Source organism: Blennius ocellaris, assembly GCF_963422515.1.
Source record: "Blennius ocellaris genome assembly, chromosome: 3".
In the NCBI taxonomy this organism is placed as follows: Eukaryota; Metazoa; Chordata; class Actinopteri; order Blenniiformes; family Blenniidae; genus Blennius; species Blennius ocellaris.
This window is the reverse complement of record NC_137652.1, coordinates 26,431,160-26,454,559: the sequence shown is the minus strand read 5'-3', so window position 1 is coordinate 26,454,559 and position 23,400 is coordinate 26,431,160. Positions and strand designations below refer to the sequence as shown.

The 23,400-nt window shown below is 43.7% G+C and overlaps 1 protein-coding gene across 1 annotated transcript in view; it reads left to right on the top strand.

The window, feature by feature from the left end:
• The window catches only part of cnnm2b (cyclin and CBS domain divalent metal cation transport mediator 2b), a gene marked incomplete at both ends in the record, with an annotated part of 42,716 nt that extends 24,416 nt beyond the window's left edge, over positions 1-18,300 (top strand). Inside the window, 7 exons of the mRNA XM_080520440.1 lie at positions 4,219-4,362; positions 6,148-6,285; positions 8,880-9,049; positions 12,304-12,397; positions 13,697-13,759; positions 15,710-15,888; positions 17,977-18,300. Coding sequence (XP_080376566.1) covers positions 4,219-4,362; positions 6,148-6,285; positions 8,880-9,049; positions 12,304-12,397; positions 13,697-13,759; positions 15,710-15,888; positions 17,977-18,300 — 1,112 coding nt within the window. The remainder of the gene's footprint in view (positions 1-4,218; positions 4,363-6,147; positions 6,286-8,879; positions 9,050-12,303; positions 12,398-13,696; positions 13,760-15,709; positions 15,889-17,976) is intronic.
• Between the last annotated feature and the right edge of the window lie 5,100 nt (positions 18,301-23,400).

Sequence of the window (23,400 nt, the reverse complement as noted above, 5' to 3'; positions counted from 1 at the left end):
CCTTTCATTGGGCCAGAGGCGTTTACACCCTCAACTAATATCAATGTGATGAAATCCACACAGAAATGGAGAGAGCATGCAAACTCCACTCGCCCGATTTCCTTTTGAGCAGTGAAAAGCGTTTCACACCAGTAACCATCTATTTCTCCCTTGAAGCCGATAAAGGATGGAGGTATGATTGGTGAAAATGGTTTGAGCACTTGTACAAGTGGAATTTGCAGTTGTGTACCTGCAGAATTTCTTTTTCTCTCCACAAATACAACACCACACAAATTCTTCATGACAGGTGCACAAATCTTGTTTTGCAAGTCACACATTAAAAAAAAAGAGTACCTGAGCATTCGGTCAATGGAGAAAAAGGCGGGTGTTATCTGAGATTGACCGATTTCACAGCCAATCAGGAGACGGTATTTTTTTCGGCACGTGCATTTTTCACTAAATCGTGTAGAATTTTAGGGTCTTTCTCCTTGTAAACCGGTGAAAACTCATCTTTGTGTAAACGCTCGGCCTCCATTGCTGTACAGATGGCAGACTCACTGCTCCTCTACATCAGCACCATGACAATAGTGGATATTTGTTCTGCACATGCTCAGTAGACTGACAGTAAGAACAGTGTTTCCTAAAGAGTGTCACGACTCCCAGTCCATCTTCTCCTGGACTTGGTAGTTTTATTGTTGACAGTCAACATAATAACAATCCAACTTGGTCGTGTGTCCACTAGAATGTCTGTGTTCTCTCGTTATTAATCTTTATATGGTTCTCTGCTTTATGTAGTTTTATTACTAAAACAAACATTGTATTGCATTGCTCCAAAAACATTATGTTCAAAGTTTATTGCCCCAAATCCAGCTTTTCCTTGATTTTCCCTCCATTTTAATATTGGATCATAGGAGCTGCATTCAGTATCTGCTGTGTCTGTGTGAGCTGGACTGGCTCCGCCCACATATGCCCATCTATTGGAAGAGGAGGAAGTACTTCCTCTCGCGGCGCCATGTGCCAGAGCAGAGCTGCCTGATTGTGGGAGGAGTCAAAGGGGAGGGATCTACCTTGATTGTGATTGGCTAAACCCCCGATGACACTATATAGGGTTTGATTTCTGATTGGCTGCTTGGAGCAACACACTTTTTAAAACCTGGAACAAGCCAGGAAGAGAGAGGACACACTGTCTTCTCTTCTGGGACGTCGGTCCAGGTGTGGAGACGATTAGTACTGTTGGAAAACTATTAGAAAGCGAATTTTGTATAAAATGACTCATTTAAGCGGGATTTTAATAAATCTGAGTGTTCAGCCAATAAAATGAAATAAATTGGAACATCTTGACATATTCAGTTCCAACAAACTCTTTAATTGGGCAGTCTGGTGGCCTCGTGATGATTTATTAATTGTTATTTATTATTTATTTAATAATATTTATTATTAATTGTTCAAACGTTTCACTGCACATTTCAAGCAAACCAGCCCACATGTCCTTCTTTGGAGCCATTGTTTAATGAGTCAAAATATCCTCTCAAAAGCCATTCCCGGTCAAATATGAAGCCCGGCGATTCCCACGTAAAACCTGCTGCGTAATATAAAGGAAACATTGGCTGTATGATTTTTCCTTTGCGCTCAGTTCCATGGAATTTGTGACATTTCTGTCTCCTTACATCGCAGCCCGTGGGACAGACTCTAGATAAACACTATTAAACTTTGCATAAACATGCTTTTTCTCTTGTCATTTCTACTGAATACCTTCCGACTGGTTGGTGTCCTGTGTGGTTGTCATTCTTGTTTCATCATCATTGGCCGTGTCGTTCTGTCTCATGGTTAATCCATGACTCGCCTCTGTAGAAGGAGGTGGAGGAAGTAGTTTATTGAGCTCTCTAAAGGAAGCTGGTTATCGTTTTTTCTTTTTTTTTTTTTTTATTCTGGTCCCACTGGTATTTCTACTACTTCGTCACACGATGTAAACAGATGACATATCGTGTGTTTTTCTTTTGCAACGTATCACTGAGACGTGAGCTTCCATACTTCCAATAGCAGAGATGTGTGCTTCACCGAGGCTCTCTTGGGATTACCGCGGTGGGATTTCTGCCAGTTTAGAGCTTCGGTGTGCGTGTTTGAGTGAAAAGTTCCACCTCATGCTGACCAACCTGACGGCATGAACCTTTGTGTGACTTTTCAAGTGGGGATGTCCCCATCGGATTGGTGGATATCGACTCGGAGCTGATATTAGTGATTTTTGATTGATTGGATATCAGCAAATCCAGCTGTCGGAAACGGACGAGAAAAAAAAAAAAAAAAAGACATTTGAACAGTATGTATAATGCAAGGCACAAACACAGAATAAACACAATCCAAAGTTAAAATATGAAATAAAATGGGATTAGAAATAAAGAAGTTATATGAAACACCGTAATCTTTTTTTACAAGGCAAATATAGCAAGGAAGTGTTGTGAATCATTTTTTTTAAGTTAAAAAAGATTTACTTTTCTTTAATCAGGGATTACCTGAAACACAGCTGACGTGTAGACATACACTATTTACTGTAAGTCACTATAATGACACTGTGGGGCTTTCTTTCACTGCTTGAATAGAAACAAATGATAGACACAAGCTTTTTGGAAAAACGTGTTGTTGTGTTGTTTTTAATCTGACACACAGCAGATGACATCTTGCCTGCAGAAACTCACATTTCCCAGCCTCTGTCTCCGACTGCGGCGGAGGCCATTAGAGCGAGGGAAGCAGGCATCGATCTGTTGGGCTGTGCCGCACTGTGCTGCTGACCAGTCCATTTGCCTCTCCCTCCCCGTGCAGCTCGCAGTAATTGCGTGCTCAAGGACTTCGGAGGCCCGATTGCCTCATCCCACCGGGGCTCCGTTTGTGTTTGTCCTGCTTAAACCCGGCCCCTCCAAGATGCTGCTGACGGCTTAATAGAAACACAAAGACTCCTCTTTTCATACGAGCCTTGTAAACTGCCTGCACTCTTTGGATAAGTGGATTTGTGTGTTTACATTATTAATACGTCTCTCTGCTGGCCGTTAAAGTGTAACCCGAGCGTGTTTCACGAAAGCATCGAATCTGGCCCAGGCCTTGCATCTGTGTGTGTGTGTGTGTGTGTGTGTGTGTGTGTGTGTGTGTGTGTGTGTGTGTGTGTGTGTGTGTGTGTGTGTGTGTGTGTGTGTGTGTGTGTGTGTGTGTGCTGTCATAGTGCTGTGAGGAAGCAGTGAGCTGCAGTGCAATAAAACACTCTTGGTGATCAGCCCAGAAGCCCTTTCAGCCGGTTGCCGGCCTGCGGCAGCGCGGGCCAACTTTAGCTGAAACAGCATGCGGGCACCCGGCTGATGTACCTGCGCGTTCCCATACTTCCCACGACACGCGCGCGTGCACAACGCGCACGCCCACGTCCTCCATTATTTACGCCCAGGTGTATCTGCATGCAAACGGCCCATTCCGAGACAATCTGATCACGCAGCGGAGGTTCGCCCGGTCTGTTCCTTCGCTCGGTGAGAATATCGCCGGGGCGGAATGGAAACTTCATTTTGCAGGGGCTAATATTAGCCTGGGCCTCTGGAAAATTCCTTTTAAATGATCACAAGCTGAGAAAAGGCAAAGAATTTGTTTAGTGTTTTGCCTGACAGTCTTCTCTGCATACACGGCAATTTGTTTCTTTTTTTCTTTTTTTTTCTTCTTCTTCTTTTTTTTTTCAGATGGTACAGCACACAGGAGGGTCCTGGGAACACAGATGTGGAAGCAGAGAGGGCCAAAGGGGCTCATAGGAGGACATTTAAGAGTGTTTGACTCTCGTCTCCGTCGGTCTCTGTGGCTGGATGAGCTTTTGTTCTGGCTCAAGGTCACACTTTAAACAATGAAACTACCTGCTCTTACCTTCCAGTGCTGTGATGCTTCCTGCAGCTTTTCTTATGATACATTAGGTATCATAACAAAAACCAGACGCTGCAGTATTGTTCAGATTTGGTATGTATCATACGTGCTAAATCTCAACAATACCAACTGAATTGTTCATGTGAGTCGCTGTTCTTTTGTTGTTTTATAGCATGTTAGGCTCAACCTTTGTTCACTAAAGCCTGTTTTCTCCTTTTAATTCAAATCCAAACTGTGTTGTTTTTTTTCTCAGAAATTAACAAAAGCGTCCCCCGGACCTCCAGATTCCTCCGTCTGCTCCACCCTTCTGCATCTATCAGTCTATAACCTGTGTGTTTGTGCGTGTTCTTCTAGGAAAGTCCCACCTGGCCATAGTTCAGAGGGTGAACAACGAGGGTGAGGGCGACCCTTTCTACGAGGTCCTGGGCATCGTGACCCTGGAGGACGTCATCGAAGAAATCATCAAGTCGGAGATCCTGGATGAGACCGACTTGTACAGTAAGTTCAGCTTTTTAACCAGTTTGATGAAAAAAAGAGTCAGATTGACTGAGAATTATGGCCCCGATGCCACAACACCTGGTATCCAAGTCTTTATCAAGCTGATGTTATTTAATGTGTCGACTGCAGAGGGCTTCTAAGGACCAACGAAAAAAACTAAATCAATCAGCATCAATCGTAGCAGGTTCCTGGAGCCTTGCAGCAAAAGAACAACGGAAATATTTCATGAAAGTAAATGCTTTTCCTACTAATTGTCCGGGGATTACGTTGTTTCATGACTTGAGCAGTTCGTGCTGACATCCAGGTGATAGAGAATCTTTCTCACTCTAACGCTCAGCGCTCATCCCATCACACTCTTTGGAGTTGACAGTTTGAGCAAAAAATATTTCTGATAATCTGCCCCTCGCAAATAATTTAGAACCAAACTTTTCAGTTCACAGATTCAGATAAAAACAATCGATGAACACTTTTTATCTGGAAAAAGTACTCTTGTTTGGATAAAAGTGTATTTCATTCTTTTGTTCTGAATTAAAATAAGAAAATAACTAAGATTTCTGTTTGTATTTTACAATGTTTCTGTTACATTTCTCTTTAAAATCACATTTCAGAGCAAAACAAGATTTTTTTCACAGGCAAAATTGTCAAATTTGTGTAAATACTTACATATTCAAGAAGAATCGACAAACAAGACACTGTATTGTATCAGTGAGCAGCATTATTAACAATCAAGAAGGACATTCATCTATAAAATAGTTTTCTCCTGATGAAAGATTTATGTACTCGAGTATTTCTTTCTTTACTTTCACTGATATGTCTGTACTTTTTAGTCCTTATAGCGTTAAATGGGGCTCGTTTTTACATCTATGAGGACGATTCAGTTTCATTAAAAGAATCAAAGCAGCTGATGGGAACATTTATCGACAACGAAGCAAAGAAATGGGAAGAAACAATAGCGATTTTGTAATGTCCTTCCAAAGTCAGGGTTTTATTTAAAACCTTCTCGGGTTTATTGAAAGAAAAAAAAAAATGACATTACTCGTCGTTGTTAGTGAGGAGGTGTTTAGTGTATCCACACTGGCAAGCACAGTGTTACAATAACAGTTAGAATTGTGTGTGTGTGCAAATACACGCATGCAACGGTGTGAGCACTCCCAAAGCGCTTTACATTCACACACACACATTTGATATGAAGGAGACAAGCGACAGACAGAAACACCACCGGAGGAGAGGAGGCGTCAGGGAGATGCACCAGACTTGTAGTCTGTTTTCGTCATTTCCTCAGGACGACGTCAACAGTTTCAAGTTGTTGATTTGTGCCATTCAGATAAACATCTGTGTGTGTGTAAATACAAAACTCTTCAATAGCATTATCCACTCCATGCTGTATCTAATAGAGGGCGGCTCAACTTATTCCACATTCTCAAAGTTTAACCGTCTATTAATTCTAATGAGAAAGCCGGCATATTTCAGTGTTTGGTGCATCACACTGAGTCGAGGCGCCTGCGCCGGGCTACGTGCAGCCTGCTGCACTAATACATATGGCTTCCAGTAACGCTAAGAATGTGGTGAGAATGTGGTAACACTGTAGCCCCCTATAGTTCTCCTTTAGTTCTGAGAAAGACGCCACAGCTACGTTTCAGGAAAAAGCAATAAGCTTTGGGTAACTCCAGTTTAGTCACCCTGTGACCCGGGATGACGGGCCCGGCGTCTGCGGAGCGTCGTGGGCCGAGCGTCGGTGAGGTCCGTGTCCTAACACTCCGCTTCTCATTTTCCCCCCCTCCTCAGCTGACAACAAGACGAAGAAGAAAATCACCCATCGGGAGAGGAAGCAAGATTTCTCGGCCTTCAAGCCTACTGACAATGAAATGAAGGTTAAAATATCACCTCAGCTTCTGCTGGCTACCCTGCGTTTCCTAGCAACAGGCAAGTGGGCTGCGTTGCTGCTTGACTTCCCCCAGTGTGCCCTCAGCCCCTCACTGTGTGTGTGTGTGTGAGTGTGTGTGTGTGTGTGTGTGTGTGTGTGTGTGTGTGTGTGTGTGTGTGTGTGTGTGTGTGTGTGTGTGTGTGTGTGTGTGAGCTGTTTGTGCGCACATGTGCCCACACGGGCTTTGAGTTTTGGGCAAGTGGGTAAAGAGGGAGGAGGAGGAGTGAGTGAGTATGTGTGTAGAATGAGTATCTGTTGTGTGTGTGTGTGTGTGTGTGTGTGTGTGTGTGTGTGTGTGTGTGTGTGTGTGTGTGTGTGTGTGTGTGTGTGTGTGTGTGTGTGTAGAGGTGGAAGGCCTCTTGGGAGTGCAGTGCGGGATGTCTGCAGACAGCGGGCAGACCCCCCCATACAGTGAACCCCCCACCCCACACACACACACCCTCCCACCCCCCAAAAAAAAAAAAAAAAAAAAAAACCCCGCCAGCGTTTATTTGCTTGCATGTCATGCACTGGAGGTTACATGTCGAGATCTTCGCTCACAGCTTTAAAAACACCACCCTGTTTGCTTACACTCGCTCCTCAATGACATCACGTCCAGCATTTTTGGCCTATGATCGCAGTTCTCACACAAGTCGACATACTTGTGTACTTACCAGTGTAAAATGTGAAATATTTCACCCGCGTTCCCTCGGGAAGTGGATTTCGGCGCAGGCGGCGGGAGATCCAGGCACTACTACAGCGGCGCGAGCAGCGGCGCTCGACTGCGCCTCGTTGCAGTTGGATTTGCGTTAGAACTTTGACCCAGCAGCTCAGCGTTCATTAAGTTCCTCTGAAGGCTATTAGGGAGTTTAGTTCCTGGTGGCGGAGCCAGCGGCCAGCTGACACACATCAGCGCCGCTCAGTCCAGGGAGCTGATTGGTCCTGAGGCGGACCACTCGCAGCCGGGGACCCCGTGTTCAAACTCCGCCCGGGCCCAGCTTATGCTGGCGTGCCGTGACGCTTTATGAAGCCACGAGCATCTGCAGGAGAAGATGAGTGTGTATTATATGACGGAACATAAATTTTTATTATTCACCAGTGGAAGAACATGCAAACTCCTCAGAAAACCCAGACAGATGCCCCGTTTCCTGCTGGGCCGCTAGTGGGCGATGTTTGTTTTTGTAATGAAACCACACACACACTTGAGCACAGAGAACAATACTATATTTCAACCACTGTGCCGCGGCACACTGGTGTTTCCGCGAGATCTAGTCAGGTGTGCCGTGGGAAATTATCCAATTTCACATTTTTTTTTCTAAAAAACATTTGATCTCACAGCCGACACAGTGTGTTTGCAGAGTAATCATGTATAAATACTCTTCGCCAATAGATGGCAGCACAGAACTTTGAGATAAGACGTTAGGGTGTGCCAGTGAAAGCGAAACTGACAGACGTCAGTCTCGTTAATCTCCACCACCTGCGGCTGCTCCCATCTTGTATCAAAGTAATGGAGTAATGGACAGTGACGGAGAAGTTTTTGAAAAGGAAGAATGTGAACCAGGATCTCAGCTCTTCATCCATCAGGTCCAGGTTTCACACTGAGGGAGTCAAAATAAAAAAAAAGAAATTGGGAAATACTTTTTTTCTGTATTTATTTTATTCCTGTTGATAAAACTTTGATAAAAATGACTTGATATTGTTTATAGAGGCTACAGAGTTTCACATTTTAACATTTTCGGGTGGTGGTGTGCCTCCAGATTTTTCCAAAGAAAAAACTGCCTTGGCTCAAAAAAGGTTGAAAAACACTGTTATAAGTCATAGTCTTAGTATTAGTGTTATATAACTCACATATACTTTCACCACCAATAAAACTAGTTTAACTGTGAGTTTGTAAACAGAACAAAATAAAAAAATCGTGTTAAAAGTACAAAATGGTACAAAACATGACTTAAAATTTTAACCTGCTAGGTTAAGGTTGTAACTGATAAAAAAAAAATAGTGATAGCTTAGCTATGACTGCTACACATTCTCCAACAGTTAAAGAAGCTAAAACAGTGAAAATAAATACAGTTTTAGTCCAGTTCTTGTATTGGGAACACAAAGGAAATTGTATTTTTAAAAAGCCCCTAAGAAATGCAGCAAGTCATGCCTGAGGCTGACTTTCATACGACGGATGGAGTCGGAGCAGCGGTGGGAGGAAGTACGAGTTCTGCTCAGTCTGTTGGGATCTGCTCCAGTTTAGAAGAAGGATGAACAGACGAGTTTTCTTTTTCCCGCGGCGTCTCGCTTCGCCAAGCAGTGTTGCGTCTGCGGGATTCGCTCCGTCAACCAGTTCACCTCCTCGTGTGTTTTTAGTAGGTTTTTCGCAGACAAACAAATAAAGCCGTGTCACTGAGCCTCCCCAACTCTGATCGCTGCACGCTATTTGACACCATTTTTTGATGGAATGCTGCACCTTCTAAGACGATCTTGTTACAGTTTGGACGTTCACATAGAGTCTATTCAACAACGGCGCCGTGGTCTTCACTGCGCGAGATTTAGCAAACAACACAGGTCGTTGGGGGAGGCGGAAAACAGTGACGTTTGTCCACCTTGTCTCTCCCCGGCTCCTCAGAGGTGGAGCCCTTCGGCCTGGTGCAGATGTCAGAGAAGATCCTCCTGCGCCTGCTGAGGCACCCCAACGTCATCCAGGACCTGAAGTACGACGAGAAGAACAAGCGGGCGGCGGAGCACTACCTCTTCCACCGGAACAAGCCCGTGGATTATTTCGTCCTCATCCTGCAGGTACGGGGGAAAAAAAACAAACCGTCAGCGTCCCACACTGAGTCCCGCGCTGGGAGACGCACTTCGCCAATCCCGCGGAGGCAAAAAAGCGCCGGCGTCCGTTCCCACGGACGGCACGCATCCTTATAAAGTATGCGCGGCATGACTGCACCGCGGGGCAGCTTGGATTAAAACGAGCTCTAATGATATAGATAAACAGCTCCTGGCTAATAAAAATGACTTGAAAGATGTGAAGTTTCCAAGTAGCACAGCAGCATACCGCTGCGGCCGCTTCGCCAATCTGCTCCTTCCATGCAAACATGTGAGCTTCATTTTACAGTAAATTCAAGCCGAAGCGGTTCTTTTTGACACACAACTGCAGGATTACTACGAATCGACCCCGTTTAAGAGATAGTTTGACGGAGAGGACGTCGTCAAGACAAGAACATCACCGATAGCGAATATGACCGGATCAATGGAAGTAGGTTAAACACGGGACTAGATTCTGAGATTCAGGAGCAGAAACAGGTCGGCTTTCACGTTTTTCACCTTAAGAGATTATTTCTAAGTTTACTTTGTAAACCTGAATATTTCGCAAGTTATTTAATCCAGAGAAATCTCATTAAAAGGTATCGGTTCATCAAAAAGCAATTAGCCGTGTCTGCAGACTAATGAGGTCTGACACCAAAGTCAATGCCAGTAATAAGTTGCATCTGCTTTAATAGGAGCTTAAATTTAATTCTTACTTAGTTTATCGAGCCAGTTGTAGGTTAATATTGTAATAAGTCCAAAAAGTGTTATGAAATCCACCTGGACAAGTGGTAATAAAAAGCGAAAATCGAATGTTTGGTTTCGGTGGCCTTTTAGCTTTTAGCACCTGATCAGCCTGTGAGACAAAGAACAATTAAAATGAAAATTAGTGTACATGATGCATGAAATGCAAGTGTGTCAATCGTCAAACAACAACAAGAACGAGGCATAAAGAAATAAATGAGGCTGAATGTAGAGACAATACGTGGAAATCAATGCACGTATTCACGTATTTTCAAGCTAAAATGCAAAACTTCCTATGCGACTTTGTGTCTTTTTACACTCGGAGCCACTGGCAATGACACTTTTTGAAAATGGCTCCCACGGTGGAATTTTTTTGTAAACGTCCAGATGTAGACGGTGGAAACTGCGACTGCCGACGCAGCGTTTTCCTCCAGAGTTTGATGACTTCCAGTCCATGTTCTCCTGGGACTTGGTACATTTATTTTGACAGTCGCCGTCGTAACAATTGTTAAAATTAACCGACAATGTGCCGAGGCCCCATGACAGGAAAATTGTATTCGCCTCGGAGTCGGGAGTGAGAAACCACATGCACGCAAGGACACGGACATTAGATACAAATAAGTAACTTTTATATGGCATGAAAAGATACAAGCACAATAGAGAGAAGTGAAAACTTGCCCAGCAACAGGATTAGGTCATGCCACTCGTGACGAAGCGAAGGGCAGATCCCAGGAGGAGAGGTAAAACAGACAGCCCTGCAGCAGTTCGGGGCTCTTGGGCCATTCTCTGCTCGTATACGTACGGTTCAGAGACGCAAGATCCATCCGTGGTGACCTGCTCCGAGAACCCGGGAATATTCCTGTGAGGCTTGGTATTTACTCACTGTTTTAATAAACTTCATTGTTAATCCACACTCAGCGGACACAATCCAACTTGGTCGGCTGTCCACTGAAATGTGTGAATGTTTACAGCTTATTGTTCTCTGCTGCATGCGTATGTCTATTGTTTCATTACAAAAACAACCAACACCACCCACTAGTGGCCCAACATAAAAACTACAGTGTTTTCAAAAACTGTAAACTTTCAAACTGTAAATGAGGAACTTTTCTGAAATAAAAAAAAACGATGCATTTTCAACGACTTATAAGCAGGGTCTTCGGAAAGTTATATAGAACTTAAATGGGAACACAAGAACTTGACCGATACTGTGTCTATTTGCTTTTTGAAAATCAGTTTAGCTTGTTTCAGCCATTTCAGCTATTCTGTGTATTTAATAGGATTTTTTTTTTTTTAAGTTTAGTCTTTTTTTTTAAACTCACAGTTAAACCGGCTCTGTCCACAATGAGCGACAGTTACTTTTCATTGTTTGGGGACATTTCATGGAAAGTAAGTGAAAGTAAAGGTATACACACCTCCAGAGGCTTCTGATCTAAACCTAAAGCAGCGTGACTCAGAAAACGGTCCAGTGGGAATCAATATTTCTTTCTAACTCAGTCTTTTAAAATGTAATATAAACTTAAAACAGATCTAATGCTGTATGAACTCATGTCACATTTCTGGAAAACACCTTTTTTACTAGAATTAATGCAACATAAAGCAACGTTAGTGCGCAATAAACACAACACTGTGGAGAATTCAAGTAAAAACATAAGTTTCCATGTGATTTCAATACATTTTTGGGTCCTATATCAACACCTAAGATAAAAATCAAGCCGACTTCGACTAGCTGCAGGTAGAAAACTGAGCCGGTCTGTTTGGGATATTTCAGCCAGTGCCGACGGTGCGTTGTCCTGATTCGACCTTCTTCCGCGGAGGTGATGCTATACAGACGAGCCCTGCTTCCGTCAGTCCTCTCCTGTGTGTGTTTTCACGGCCCGGATCAAATGAGGTCCTGCCTGGACAATCGTAGGGTCACTGCCCTGGAGTCCAGGCTTAGGAACAGATTGGGAGCTATTAATCACAGATTTTCTGCAAGTAGTAAAAAAGGAGAGGGAAGGAGGGAGGGCGGGCCGGATTTGTCGGCAAACTCACGGGCAGGACCAAGAAATATATCTGAGCAGGAAAACAATCCGAAGATTTTGGATGGAGTGATCGCGGAGCAGCAAAGTACAAAGCTGCAGCGGAAATCCTGGATGGAAAGGCTGTAAGCGACACAATGACGGAGCAAAGATCCACTAGCCTGCTGTGCATATAACACAGAACATGTGGCTGCAGATGTTAAAGACAAAAAAACTATATAAATAGGGAGGTAGTGTCACTCCTGAAAAATTTTTATTTGTTAGTTCTTTTTTTTCATTTTCGACCTCTCGTTAAAAAAAAATCCAGGAATAACAGCAATTAAAAATATTTAAATATGTTTATTTACTGTATTTTCACCTGCGAATAAATCTGAAATAATTCCTTAATGGAAATAACCGAAGAACTAAGAAGTAAATGTGTATATTTGAAAGTTAGTAGTTTTTAAGGTTTTTTTCTTTTTCTTTCTGTCTGTGATGAAACAGGGGAAAGTGGAGGTGGAAGCAGGAAAAGAGGGGATGAAGTTTGAAGCGGGTCCGTTCTCGTTCTACGGCATGATGGCTCTGACGGCGTCGCCAGGTGAGATCTGCTGCTTCACTTCCCTTCTTTCAGTCGTCCTCTGATTATCCACAGTTATTCACATTATCACTCCGGGGTCAGAAAAGAAAAGAAAAGAAAAGTTCTTACCTGGAAACCATTTTTTTCTGGACATTTCACTGTATTTTGCACCAGAAGGTTTCATTTAAAATTGACCTTCTGTTGAGATTGTGGTCATTTCTGACAGTTTCAGCAAGCTGAATATCAAAAGCTGCTTTAGTAGATCTGTGCAGATTAAAAAAAACAAACAGATTCAATATAAAAGCTTTAATCAAACCTGTTTGTTTGTAGGATTTCACTTGTTTTCTCCAACTTTTTTGTAGTTTTGGATTAAAACATTGTCAATATCGTACGTTTCTTGTTGTATTTAGACATTTGTGTGTTCAAACATTTATCTGGCGTTTCATTTAGTATCAAGCACTGAACTTGTGGTGGCTGATCTGGATGAATCAGAGTGTTTTGATTTTGCTTTAAAACCATATTTCTCACAGTCAGTCATTTAAAATTTTTATTTAAAGTTTCCATCTTGTGCATCTTTAAAAACTTTTTTAAAGTAAATTAAATGGCATTATCTTCAGTTTCTTGTTAGTTTTCAGGCGGTCACTTTGTTTTTGCAGCTTTTCAAGTCTCATAAATAATAATTTTAACATATATAGTTGAAAAAAAGCACTTTTTCCCTATCATTGTTGCTTGTTGTGCGTTTTTGACTTGAGGCTGTTTGTGTGCTTCTGGAACAGAGTGATTTCCTGGAAAGGGATCAATTCTGCTGTATTATGTTCACATTTTTATCAACATTTAGTCAAAAGTCTGTCCGAATTTCAACTCATATTCTTCCTGCCATAATCTGTTCATACTCCTCCCACATCCTTCAGAACATTGTTGATTGGTTTAGATTGTGTTCAACCTTTAAGATACTGTTTTAAAACGTGAAAGACTCTCAGAGCTCCGCAGTCCTCCTCACAAACTGACATCCCGATCATGTGGAAGTGTCACATTGCGATCACTTCATTCATAAACTACCAAACTACTCACAAGGTGTGAGACGCACGTGGGACCTGAGAGACACCTACTGGTGAAACGGTGGAATTACATCCCCGCGGTTTGTGACGTTCGGTTGCAAAGCAGAGGCTTTGTGATTGTTTTTAATGTTCAGTTTTACTTGAAAACACTTTAATTGGGACTGAAACCTTTAAAACAGATTCCATCCAGTCTGAATGTGTTTGTTTCTTAACTTTAAGTGACTTTTTCTGTCTCCTTTTGTCCTTTTCTTTGTGTCTTCAGTGCCCCTGTCGCTGTCTCGTACGTTTGCGGTCAGTCGGGCTGAATCATTAGCAGGATCTCCAGGTACAGTGGCTTTTCCCTTTAATATGTATACGATTATAAAATGAAGCTTTTTCAGATTTCAGAACATATATTCTTTATTTGTTTAATTTTTTTTATCATGACCTCCACAGTCTGCATTAGTACTGTAGTGTTGTGAGTCACAAACTGTGAGTCGGTGCATGTTTTACAGTGTGTGTGTCCCTTAACGCAACATATACTGTAAACGTGTGTGTGTGTGTGTGTGTGTGTGTGTGTGTGTGTGTGTGTGTGTGTGTGTGTGTGTGTGTGTGTGTGTGTGTGTGTGTGTGTGTGTGTGTGTGTGTGTGTGTGTGTGTGTGTGTGTGTGTGTGTGTGTGTGTGTGGGAAACAAAGGAGAGAGGGAGAGATTCAAAGTGAGACTTAACGCCTTCACTTCTGGCCATTCGTCAAGTGGCTGAATGGTTTCGGGAGACTGGAGGCCCCAGAGCGAGAACAGGCTCCGCCCCCCTCGCCCCTAACCTTTAACCCCCCCGACTACATAAACAAGACCTACAGCTACAGCCCCCTGCCGGACACCACTGAACGCACACACCAAGGCACGCACGTTTTGATGTGTTCTCACACACACACGTGCGCGTGTACACACACACACACACACACACGCACGTACACACTCGCACACACACACACACACACATATGGCACCAAAGTGGGCAAGGAAGCAGCTGAAGAGTCGGACTGTTTGTTCAACAACGTTTCCTGATCGACGTTGGCGTGAGCGCGCGTGTGTGTGTGTGTGTGCGTGTGCGTGTGCGTGTGCGTTTGCGTTTGCGTGTGCGTGTGTTGACCTGGCCCCTGTGGCCCCTAGAAAGTAGAGTACTAATCCACAAGGGTTCACATGCCAGGTCTTTGGCCCACTGTGCTCCGTCTGCACACACACACACACACACACACACACACACACACACACACACACACACACACACACACACACACACACACACACACACGCACACACACACACTTATTCCAACATGGGATTACATACATTCCAGTCAGTGTAGTAGCATTAGCGTCGGCCGAGCCGTTTCCACTTTGTTGTGTGTGATTTTCACAAGGCGTCTTTAAGAAGTGGAAAACATAATCTCGCTTTAATTAAAAATTAGCTTTAAAAAAAAAAAAACACACAAAAAAAACAAAAAACCCCAACCACTGAACAGGTCGTCCAACGTCGTAGCCGGTGGAAGGACGCGGCGTCAGTGGAGACCACCGACTCGCCATATGAAACTGCCCTCGCTGGAAGCTTTACGTACAAATGAGATTTCCACACATCACAGCAGGGTTCCACTAATATTAAACATCTGACGTGCAGAAATGTCGCCGTTGCAGAGGATCACGGTTGACGCCGCAGTGATTTCTTCCTACAATCCCAACCTGAACGACTCAGTACTGCAGCCATGAAAACATCAGTTCTCTCTCAACATACTTACACAATAATATTTAGTCACATTTTGTCATGATTTTCTGTCTAAATTCTGGATTGTCGCCTGACCTTTCAAAGCACTCTTGTGTCTGCGTGTTCAATTATTTACCTTTTCACGCTTTTATTCTCTCCAGTTTGTATCACGAGGACTTTTATATTATGTGTACTGTTTATATTCTGTGTATTGATGCACAAGCACCTGCACTTCCAATACACATATAATGATAAATGAAGATCCTTGTCTTATTTTATGTTGAAAAACTTCTCCTGTACTTCCTGTATAGCCCACCTGGCTCGGTGGGGTTTTGCTTGGTGGCTCAGAAATACAAATAATGATTCTTATATTCTTCTAACTGACAAGGGTGAATGGAAGTATTTCTATGTGAGACACTGCACAGAGAAAATGGCCGCGTCTCTTCTTCAACACACACACCCAATGATAACACGTTATGTTCTACGCAGCAGTGATCTTGTGTGTGTTTCACTCGTGGTCCTTCGCCTCCTCGCAGAGAATAAATCTCCCCCGCGGCCGTTTGGACTCAACCACTCGGACTCCCTGAACCGGGGCGACCGTATCGACGCCGTCACCCCGACTCTGGGCAGCAGCAACAACCAGCTCAACTCCTTCCTGCACATCTACGTGCCCGACTACTCCGTGAGGGCGTGCGCCGACCTGCAGTTCGTCAAGGTGACCAACGTGACCAGGGCCGCCCCTGGCCAAGTGGGGGCCCGAAGCACGATTTCATTTTGGGGCCCCCCCCTTCCAATAACATCATAATAATAATAATAATAATAATAATAAATTACAATTACTAACGCATCAAATGAACAGCCTCTATCAACAGTGGAACAAGAACTTTACAGATGCACACGTCTGAAAAAACTTTGTGACATAAACAGTTTATGCCGCAAAGTTTTTTCTTTTTTATTCCAACAACATCCCACCTTCAAGTGAAGCACGAGTCTCTGACTGTTTGGACTTTTTCTTTCTTTTGCTAGCTCCTGAATCGTATTGACGTCTGGAAGCCACCTCTCTCTCTCTCTACTCTCGCTACTCTCTCTCTCTCTCTCTCTCTACTCTCGCTACTCTCTCTCTCTCTCTCTACTCTCTCTACTCTCTCTCTCTCTCTCTCTCTCTCTCTCTACTCTCTCTCTCTCTACTCTCTCTCTCTCTCTGTCTCGCTCTCTTCTCTCTCTCTCTCTCTACTCTCTCTCTACTCTCTCTCTCTCTCTCCACTCTCTCTCTCTCTCCCTCTACTCTCTCTCTACTCTCTCTCTCTCTACTCTCTCTCTACTCTCTCTACTCTCTCTCTCTCTCTCTCTCTACTCTCTCTCTACTCTCTCACTCTCTCTACTCTCTCATTCTCTCTCTCTCTCTACTCTCTCTCTCTCTCTCTACTCTCTCTCTCCTCTCTCTCTCTACTCTCTCACTCTCTCTCTACTCTCTCACTCTCTCTCTCTCTACTATCTCTCTCTACTCTCTCTCTTCTCTCTCTCTCACTCTCTCTCTCTCTCTCTACTCTTTCTCTCTCTCTACTCTCTACTCTCTCTCTCTACTCTCTCTCTTCTCTCTACTCTCTCTCTACTCTCTCTCTCTCTACTCTCTCTCTCTCTACTCTCTCTCTCTCTCTCTACTCTCTCTCCCCTCTACTCTCTCTCTCTCTCTCTCTCTACTCTCTCTCTACTCTCTCACTCTCTCTCTACTCTCACTCTCTCTCTCTCTCTACTCTCTCTCTCTCTCTCTCTCTCTCTCTCTCTCTCTCTCTCTCTCTCTCTCTCTCTCTCACTCTCTCTCTCTCTCTCTACTCTCCACCTGTAAACAACTGCCTGCCGGCCCATCTGACCGCTGATTGGTCAGATGGTGATGCTTCGCGCTTTCAATCATTGCGTCTCTTTTTTTCTCTCTCTCTACTCTCTCTCTCTACTCTCTCACTCTCTCTCTACTCTCACTCTCTCTCTACTCTCTCTCTCTCTCTCTCTCTCTCTCTCTACTCTCTCTCTCTCTCTCTCTCTCTCTCTCTCTCTCTCTCTCTCTACTCTCCACCTGTAAACAACTGCCTGCCGGCCCATCTGACCGCTGATTGGTCAGATGGTGATGCTTCGCGCTTTCAATCATTGCGTCTCTTTTTTTTCTCTCTCTCTCTCTCTCTCTCTCTCTCTCTCTCTCTCTCTCTCTCTCTCTCTCTCTCCGGCCTCTCCTGACTTGGTGGCGGTGCTCTACGCGCCTCTCGGCAAAATGCAGGCGCATCCTTTGCGCATTTGCAGAGAATGATGATACTTTATTGATCCAATTCACTTGCACAAAATGGGGCCCCCCATGGATGGCGGGGCCCTACGCACAGTGCGTGTTCTGCGTGTAGGGAGGGGCGGGCCTGAGCGTGACACTGCAAACTTCAGCCTCAACCATTAAATCCAATTTATAGGAATAAAAATAGAAATGATTGATTTTTTTTTTTTTTTTGGAACGTTGAGCAAAAGCTCAAATGATTTCCTCCCAGCGGCCGAAACTTAAAGCAGCTTCTCTTGGAAAGTGACTGGAGCTGGTTTACACGCACCGTTTTCAGTTTCTTTCTCGGGTCTTTCCAACATGATGGAAACTAATGTCAAGACGTTTCCACGTTGAATCGGGAATTTTTTTAATTCTCGCTCACACTTGGTAGCCGGTGAAGCTGCCGGACGTGCGAGCGCGACGTTCACAACATCTAAATAATAATAATAACAGCAATAAGAATAAGAATAATAATAACAACACTGATCCGTCTTGGCCGTTTCCCAGGTGACGCGCCAGCAGTACCAGAACGCGGTGATGGCGTCGCGGATGGACAAGACCCCCCAGTCCACAGACAGCGAGTTCACCAAGATCGAGCTGACGCTGACGGAGCTCCACGACGGCGTGGAGCCCCCCGCCGTCGTCACCGGCGTGGCCGGCACCGCCAGCACCGCCCCCGCCCTTGCCCCCACCCTTGCCCCCGCCCTTGCCCCCGCCCCCGCCCCCGCCGTGGCCCTGGCCAACGAGACTGCCCACCTGCTCAACCAGCAGCAGAACTGTGTGGGCCTGAGCCGGAGCAACCACAGCGCCCACAACGAGGGACCCATCTAGCCCCCGCCGAGCCCGGTGGAGACCCGGACCCTCCACCCTGTCTCGTGGACGCACACGGAGCGGCGGGCATAGATGGAGATGAGGGAACGTGGGGGCGCGGAGGCGGGTGGAGTGACGGTTCTGCTCCAACCAGTAGCCCCCCAGTCAGCCAGTCAGTCAGCCAGTCAGTCAGTCAGCCAGTCAGTCAGTCAGTCAGTGAGGAGGGGCAATGGGGAGGCGGGTGCTGCGTCGCCCTGACGACCCCCCGACCTTGAACACTGTCACAATCCCTGCTGTATCAGCCCTCGCACAGGGGGGGGCGCTCTCGGACCGTCCGTACCTGAGACTGGGCTCCTGCTCTGGGACACTTTGACAGAGTGGACACACAGACACACACACACACACACACCGGTGCAAACTTTCAGGGAGGCTCAGTCGACCCCCCCCCCCCCCCCCACACACACACACACACACAAGCGAAGGACTCAAACCCAAACTCACGGAGAGCGACGGTGACGTCAGAGACTGCACCAAAAACCGCTTGGAGAAAAGAAAAAAAAAAAAAGAAAGAAAACCCGTTTAAAACCACGAACCAAGAATGTTTTCCTGTATTTATTTATTTTATAATATTGTATGTATATATGAGCGCGTGGAGACGTGATGCGTCGTCGTATCAGCCGGAACGTGCTACATATACACGGGATGAACATCCGTTCATGTATATGAGGAGGTGAGGGTCTTTTACAGATACAGTGTGTATATTACAGATCTTATTTTTACTATTATCCTAAATCAGCCCTATGGTACTCTATCTTTTTCACCTTTAAAAAAAAAAAAAAAAAAAAATACAAATCACACTATTGCCTTTAAGAGAAATCATAGAATTAATTATTTTAACAAAGTGCAATGAAACACAATTTATTTAAGAGATGATTATAAATTAAAAAGAATTACTGTATTATAAATTGACATATATTTGTATGTATGTACTGTATGTATGTGTATATTTGTTTTGGGTTTTTTTGAGAAATGCTAAACTGCAGCCATCTACATGCCAATCTGTCCTTCTCGTCCCTCTTTGTCTCTCTGTTGTGCTTTTTTTTTCTTTCTTTTTTGCATCTTTGACCTCAGACGTGTCGTCTTGTCTTGGTGTGGGAGCTGCGATGTCTTTACTTCACTCTTCACTTCATACGGGAGCGAGCTGAGCTCATCAAAGTGCCATTATTGCATCTATGCATGCGTCTTTCTGTCTCTATTTTTTTTGTTCCTTTTCTTTTCCTCACATAATCAGACTTGATAATTGCACAGTATTAATGACCTCATCTAACATGTTGAGCTTCATCAACATCACAAAAAGCAACCTCGACATTAAACGTGTCCATGAATGATACACAGCTTTTTTTTTTGTGTGTGTTCATGTTGCTGGGAGTGTTTTCACGACCACAGCAGAGACATTTTGTTCAGTCACTTTCTTTTTTTTTCAGTTGATCCAGATTAGAATCTGAAATATTCTTCATACGTGACGGCTGCTGCAATAGAGTTGAATGTATATTTGTTTCCCCTTGAAGCTCAAGGTTTCCTCCCCCCAGGGGGTCCAGGATTGTTGAATAAAAGCAGGCAGTGACAGTTTGTAGAGACGACAGCCGTGAACACGTCGGTGTAAACCAGAGTTTGGCTTCACTGTGATGTTTGGGTCCGTGAAGGGAGGGAGGCTCTGAGATATTTGGATCGCTTTATTTCACATTTCCAACAGCAAACATGCTTGGACATCATAACAACACCTTCCTGAACTAATCCACAAAGTTATATCTTAAAAGGTCGTGTGATGTAACCGCCTATGTAGCGAGCGAGACCATGTGTTACTAAATAACACGTAAATAACAAATACAGAGAACATCACTTGTAAACATACTTTTTTGCAGGCAGCTAGATTGAAAACTTATTTTCCTTTATTCTTTTTTTCTTTAAAAAAAAAAGGAAAAATGAAAAACTTAAGAATTTGAGAAATTTTTTTATGAATAAGTCATGAAATATATTTCTATTTAGTTCAGTTTTACGCCTTCTGATTGTTATTACACATAAACAGCACTTAGTTGTGCGTGTGGGGTTTGTTTATTTTTTTTTTAACTGTATTGTTATGTTCTTTATTATCATCCGGGTGTTGAAATTCTTCATTTCCAAATATCTCATTGAGTTCCTCGAAAAGGTGTAATGTTGTTGTTGTTGTTGTTTTAATGCATCAATGTTTGGTTACGTTTGTTCATCTAAGGGATGATATTTCCTCCAGTTTGCTTTGTGCCAGAGCTCAATGGTTCCATCAGATGTTCGCTGATCGTACTCGGCCTTCTATACTAAACATTTACAGTCATTTGCATGTAACTCCATTGGTTTACCCACAAAAAAAAACAAAAAAAACCCACTAAAAGTTTATTGTTTCAAGCTTTCAGCTAGTTTCCAGCCTTAATTCTCAACTAATCTTAAAAGCGTCACCTTCATGTTGAGATTGTTTTTTTGTTTTTTTTATCATCCAACACCAAACAGGAAGGTGAATACTCACATTTCCCAAGAAAAACGATTCCAATATGTTTCTTTTTTTTTCTTTATTTCCCAGTTTTGTTTGTTTTTTTTGTACCTCATGAACAGATACTGTATGAGTGCTGCGCGAGTCCTAATATTTCTGTTTACTGGACTGATGTAGAGTTTCGTTGTGACGCCTGTTGTTTCATGCCTTCTCATTAACACGTCGTGTCGCCGTTTGCGTTGTAGCGCTAAAAAGTTTCAGGCTGTTTCCACTGGTGGTCGCGGTTTCCTCGTCTCGTCCTCGGGCCCTCTGTGAGCTGCACACATGGACACACAGCCCCTCGATCTGCTCCGCCGCGGGGAGGGGGGGAGGGGTGGGGTGGGGTGGGGTGGGGTGGGGGAGGAAGGGGGTGGGGGTGGGGGGGGTCGTCCCTGTTGTGTAACCAGACGTGGAGCACATCTGCATTGTTTGCAGCTTGTGCTCGCTGCAGTTGTGTATTGTTTACTTGAAAGCGCTCCTATGCAGCACAGCAGGCTCTGCTCTGCTCTGCAGGGACAATCACTCCGGAGAGGAAGAATCTCAGTGCCTGATGGGAAACGAGAAGCATTCAGAATTCAAGATGCACAACAGGAAATAGTTACTCCAATGTGATGCACACACACACACACACACACACACACACGCACACACACAGTACAATGATGTGAATGCTTGGCAGGCCTGTGTTCAGCTGCAGTGCTGCTACTGTCCGTAATGCTTCTACCTGAACACTCCCGCTGCCTCCTCCGGCTGGTGGTTTAATAAAAAAGTGAATGATTAACAGACAAGACGGGTGGCGGCTCCGTGTGCTCAATGTGAGATGCTTTGTTGTTGGTTTTTTTCTGATAGCGATGTTTGTATGATCACAGATGGTAAACTTTGATCACGGCGAGAGGAAACGAGAATCGCGTCTGTATCCCTGACGTCACGGGACAAACACTCACTGTCAAGGCTTCATGTTACCAAGTTCTATCACCTTGTTTCAATGAGAGTTAAGTTTACTGAATCTAAATGTTTTTTTTGGGGGGGGGGGGTCAAACACATACCAAACAATTTCACTTCGAGAGGGCCGGACCTGTAACACAATGCTATAATCTTTCAATTTAAACTTTAATTGTTCAGTATTTGGGATGAAAGTGTCGATATTTTCCCAAATCCAAACAATTACTATCCAAAATAACTACAATCTGGACATGAAGCCAATGCCTGAGCCTCCATGTCGGCTGTGGTTCCATAAATGTGGCGACAGTGAAAAACATCGGCATCACTTTTCTGTTCGCCGTTCAAATGTGAACATTACAGAGCAGGCACGGCAGACACAGGACCCCGGGGGGCCTCACGGGCCATTCCAGGCCCCTGAGCCTCAGGAGTAAAGACCCGGAGCAGTGCTGTGGTCTGCACCTTCATGTGTGAATTCATGTCTTGTTTTTTTTTTTTTAAAGCACAAAACCACAGCGTGTCGAAGGACGATGACGGGATGAATCCGAATGGGTGAGAAACCATCAAACTCCCTCACTTCAATAACGATGACGCAGCATCACGGGGTCGTCTCACGTCCAAGTTCAAATCCTGCTGGAGCTTTCTTTGTCCCACTGCAGGGCCTTTGTGCTCCAGAGGCTCGTTTGCTTATCTGGGCTGGTTCTCTTCACTATTGTTCTGAATTTTTTCAAAACACGAATGTGTGGATGTCCATTAAATCTCCTCATACCTTGTTTTTCACCCATAGACTGAAACTGGAAGAATATTGGTTTTAGGTCCTGCAAGTAAAAGAAACAAGAGGATGGATGCAATAAAGACAACAGTAGAAAAGGCAAAGGTTTATTTGGGGTTTAATGTGGTTCCAATAAGACGCGTTCAAGCTACAACTATTTGTATGTTGTTCAACAAATACTTTAATATCAGTGAGCTCTTTCTTCAATTTTATTTTTTTTTATTTTTTTAAAAAATGTTTCAATTGTGAGGAGAAACTGGCTTGTTCTTGTTTTCACAAGGCAGGTTACTTGTTTCTTGCGCGGGATCTGGCAACCCTGATTTAAACAACAAATAACAATGATAACGTTGGCTTTTTTCCTCTGTGTAACTTTAAGCCCATAAAGTGAGAATTCTTTGTCAATAATGTAATAAATACATTATTGAAGCACAAAAACAGAAGAAAAAAAATCATTTGAAAATGTAGCCGGTGTTATGCAAAGTTTTACATACTGCAGAAATCTGTGTCCCCTTAGCAGTGGGAAATAATACCAAACCTTAATAACTTGAAAGTTTAATTAATAAAAAAAATAAAATAACACTAATTACATTATATTGTTACTTAACCACTAATTACTTTTTAAATCATCATATAATACCACTTCAGTTTATATGTCCTTATCCTTATTTACTTGAAACTTATGAGTCTCAATGAGATTAAAGGTCAAACGAAACGTAAAAAAAACAACTGCAATTGAGTATTTTGTAATGCAAACATTCTCAGTGACAACATGCAGACATGTGGTAAATAACTAAACCCATGAGGATTTTAGTAGCTGAACACAATAAAATAAAGAAAAGGGACGACAAAC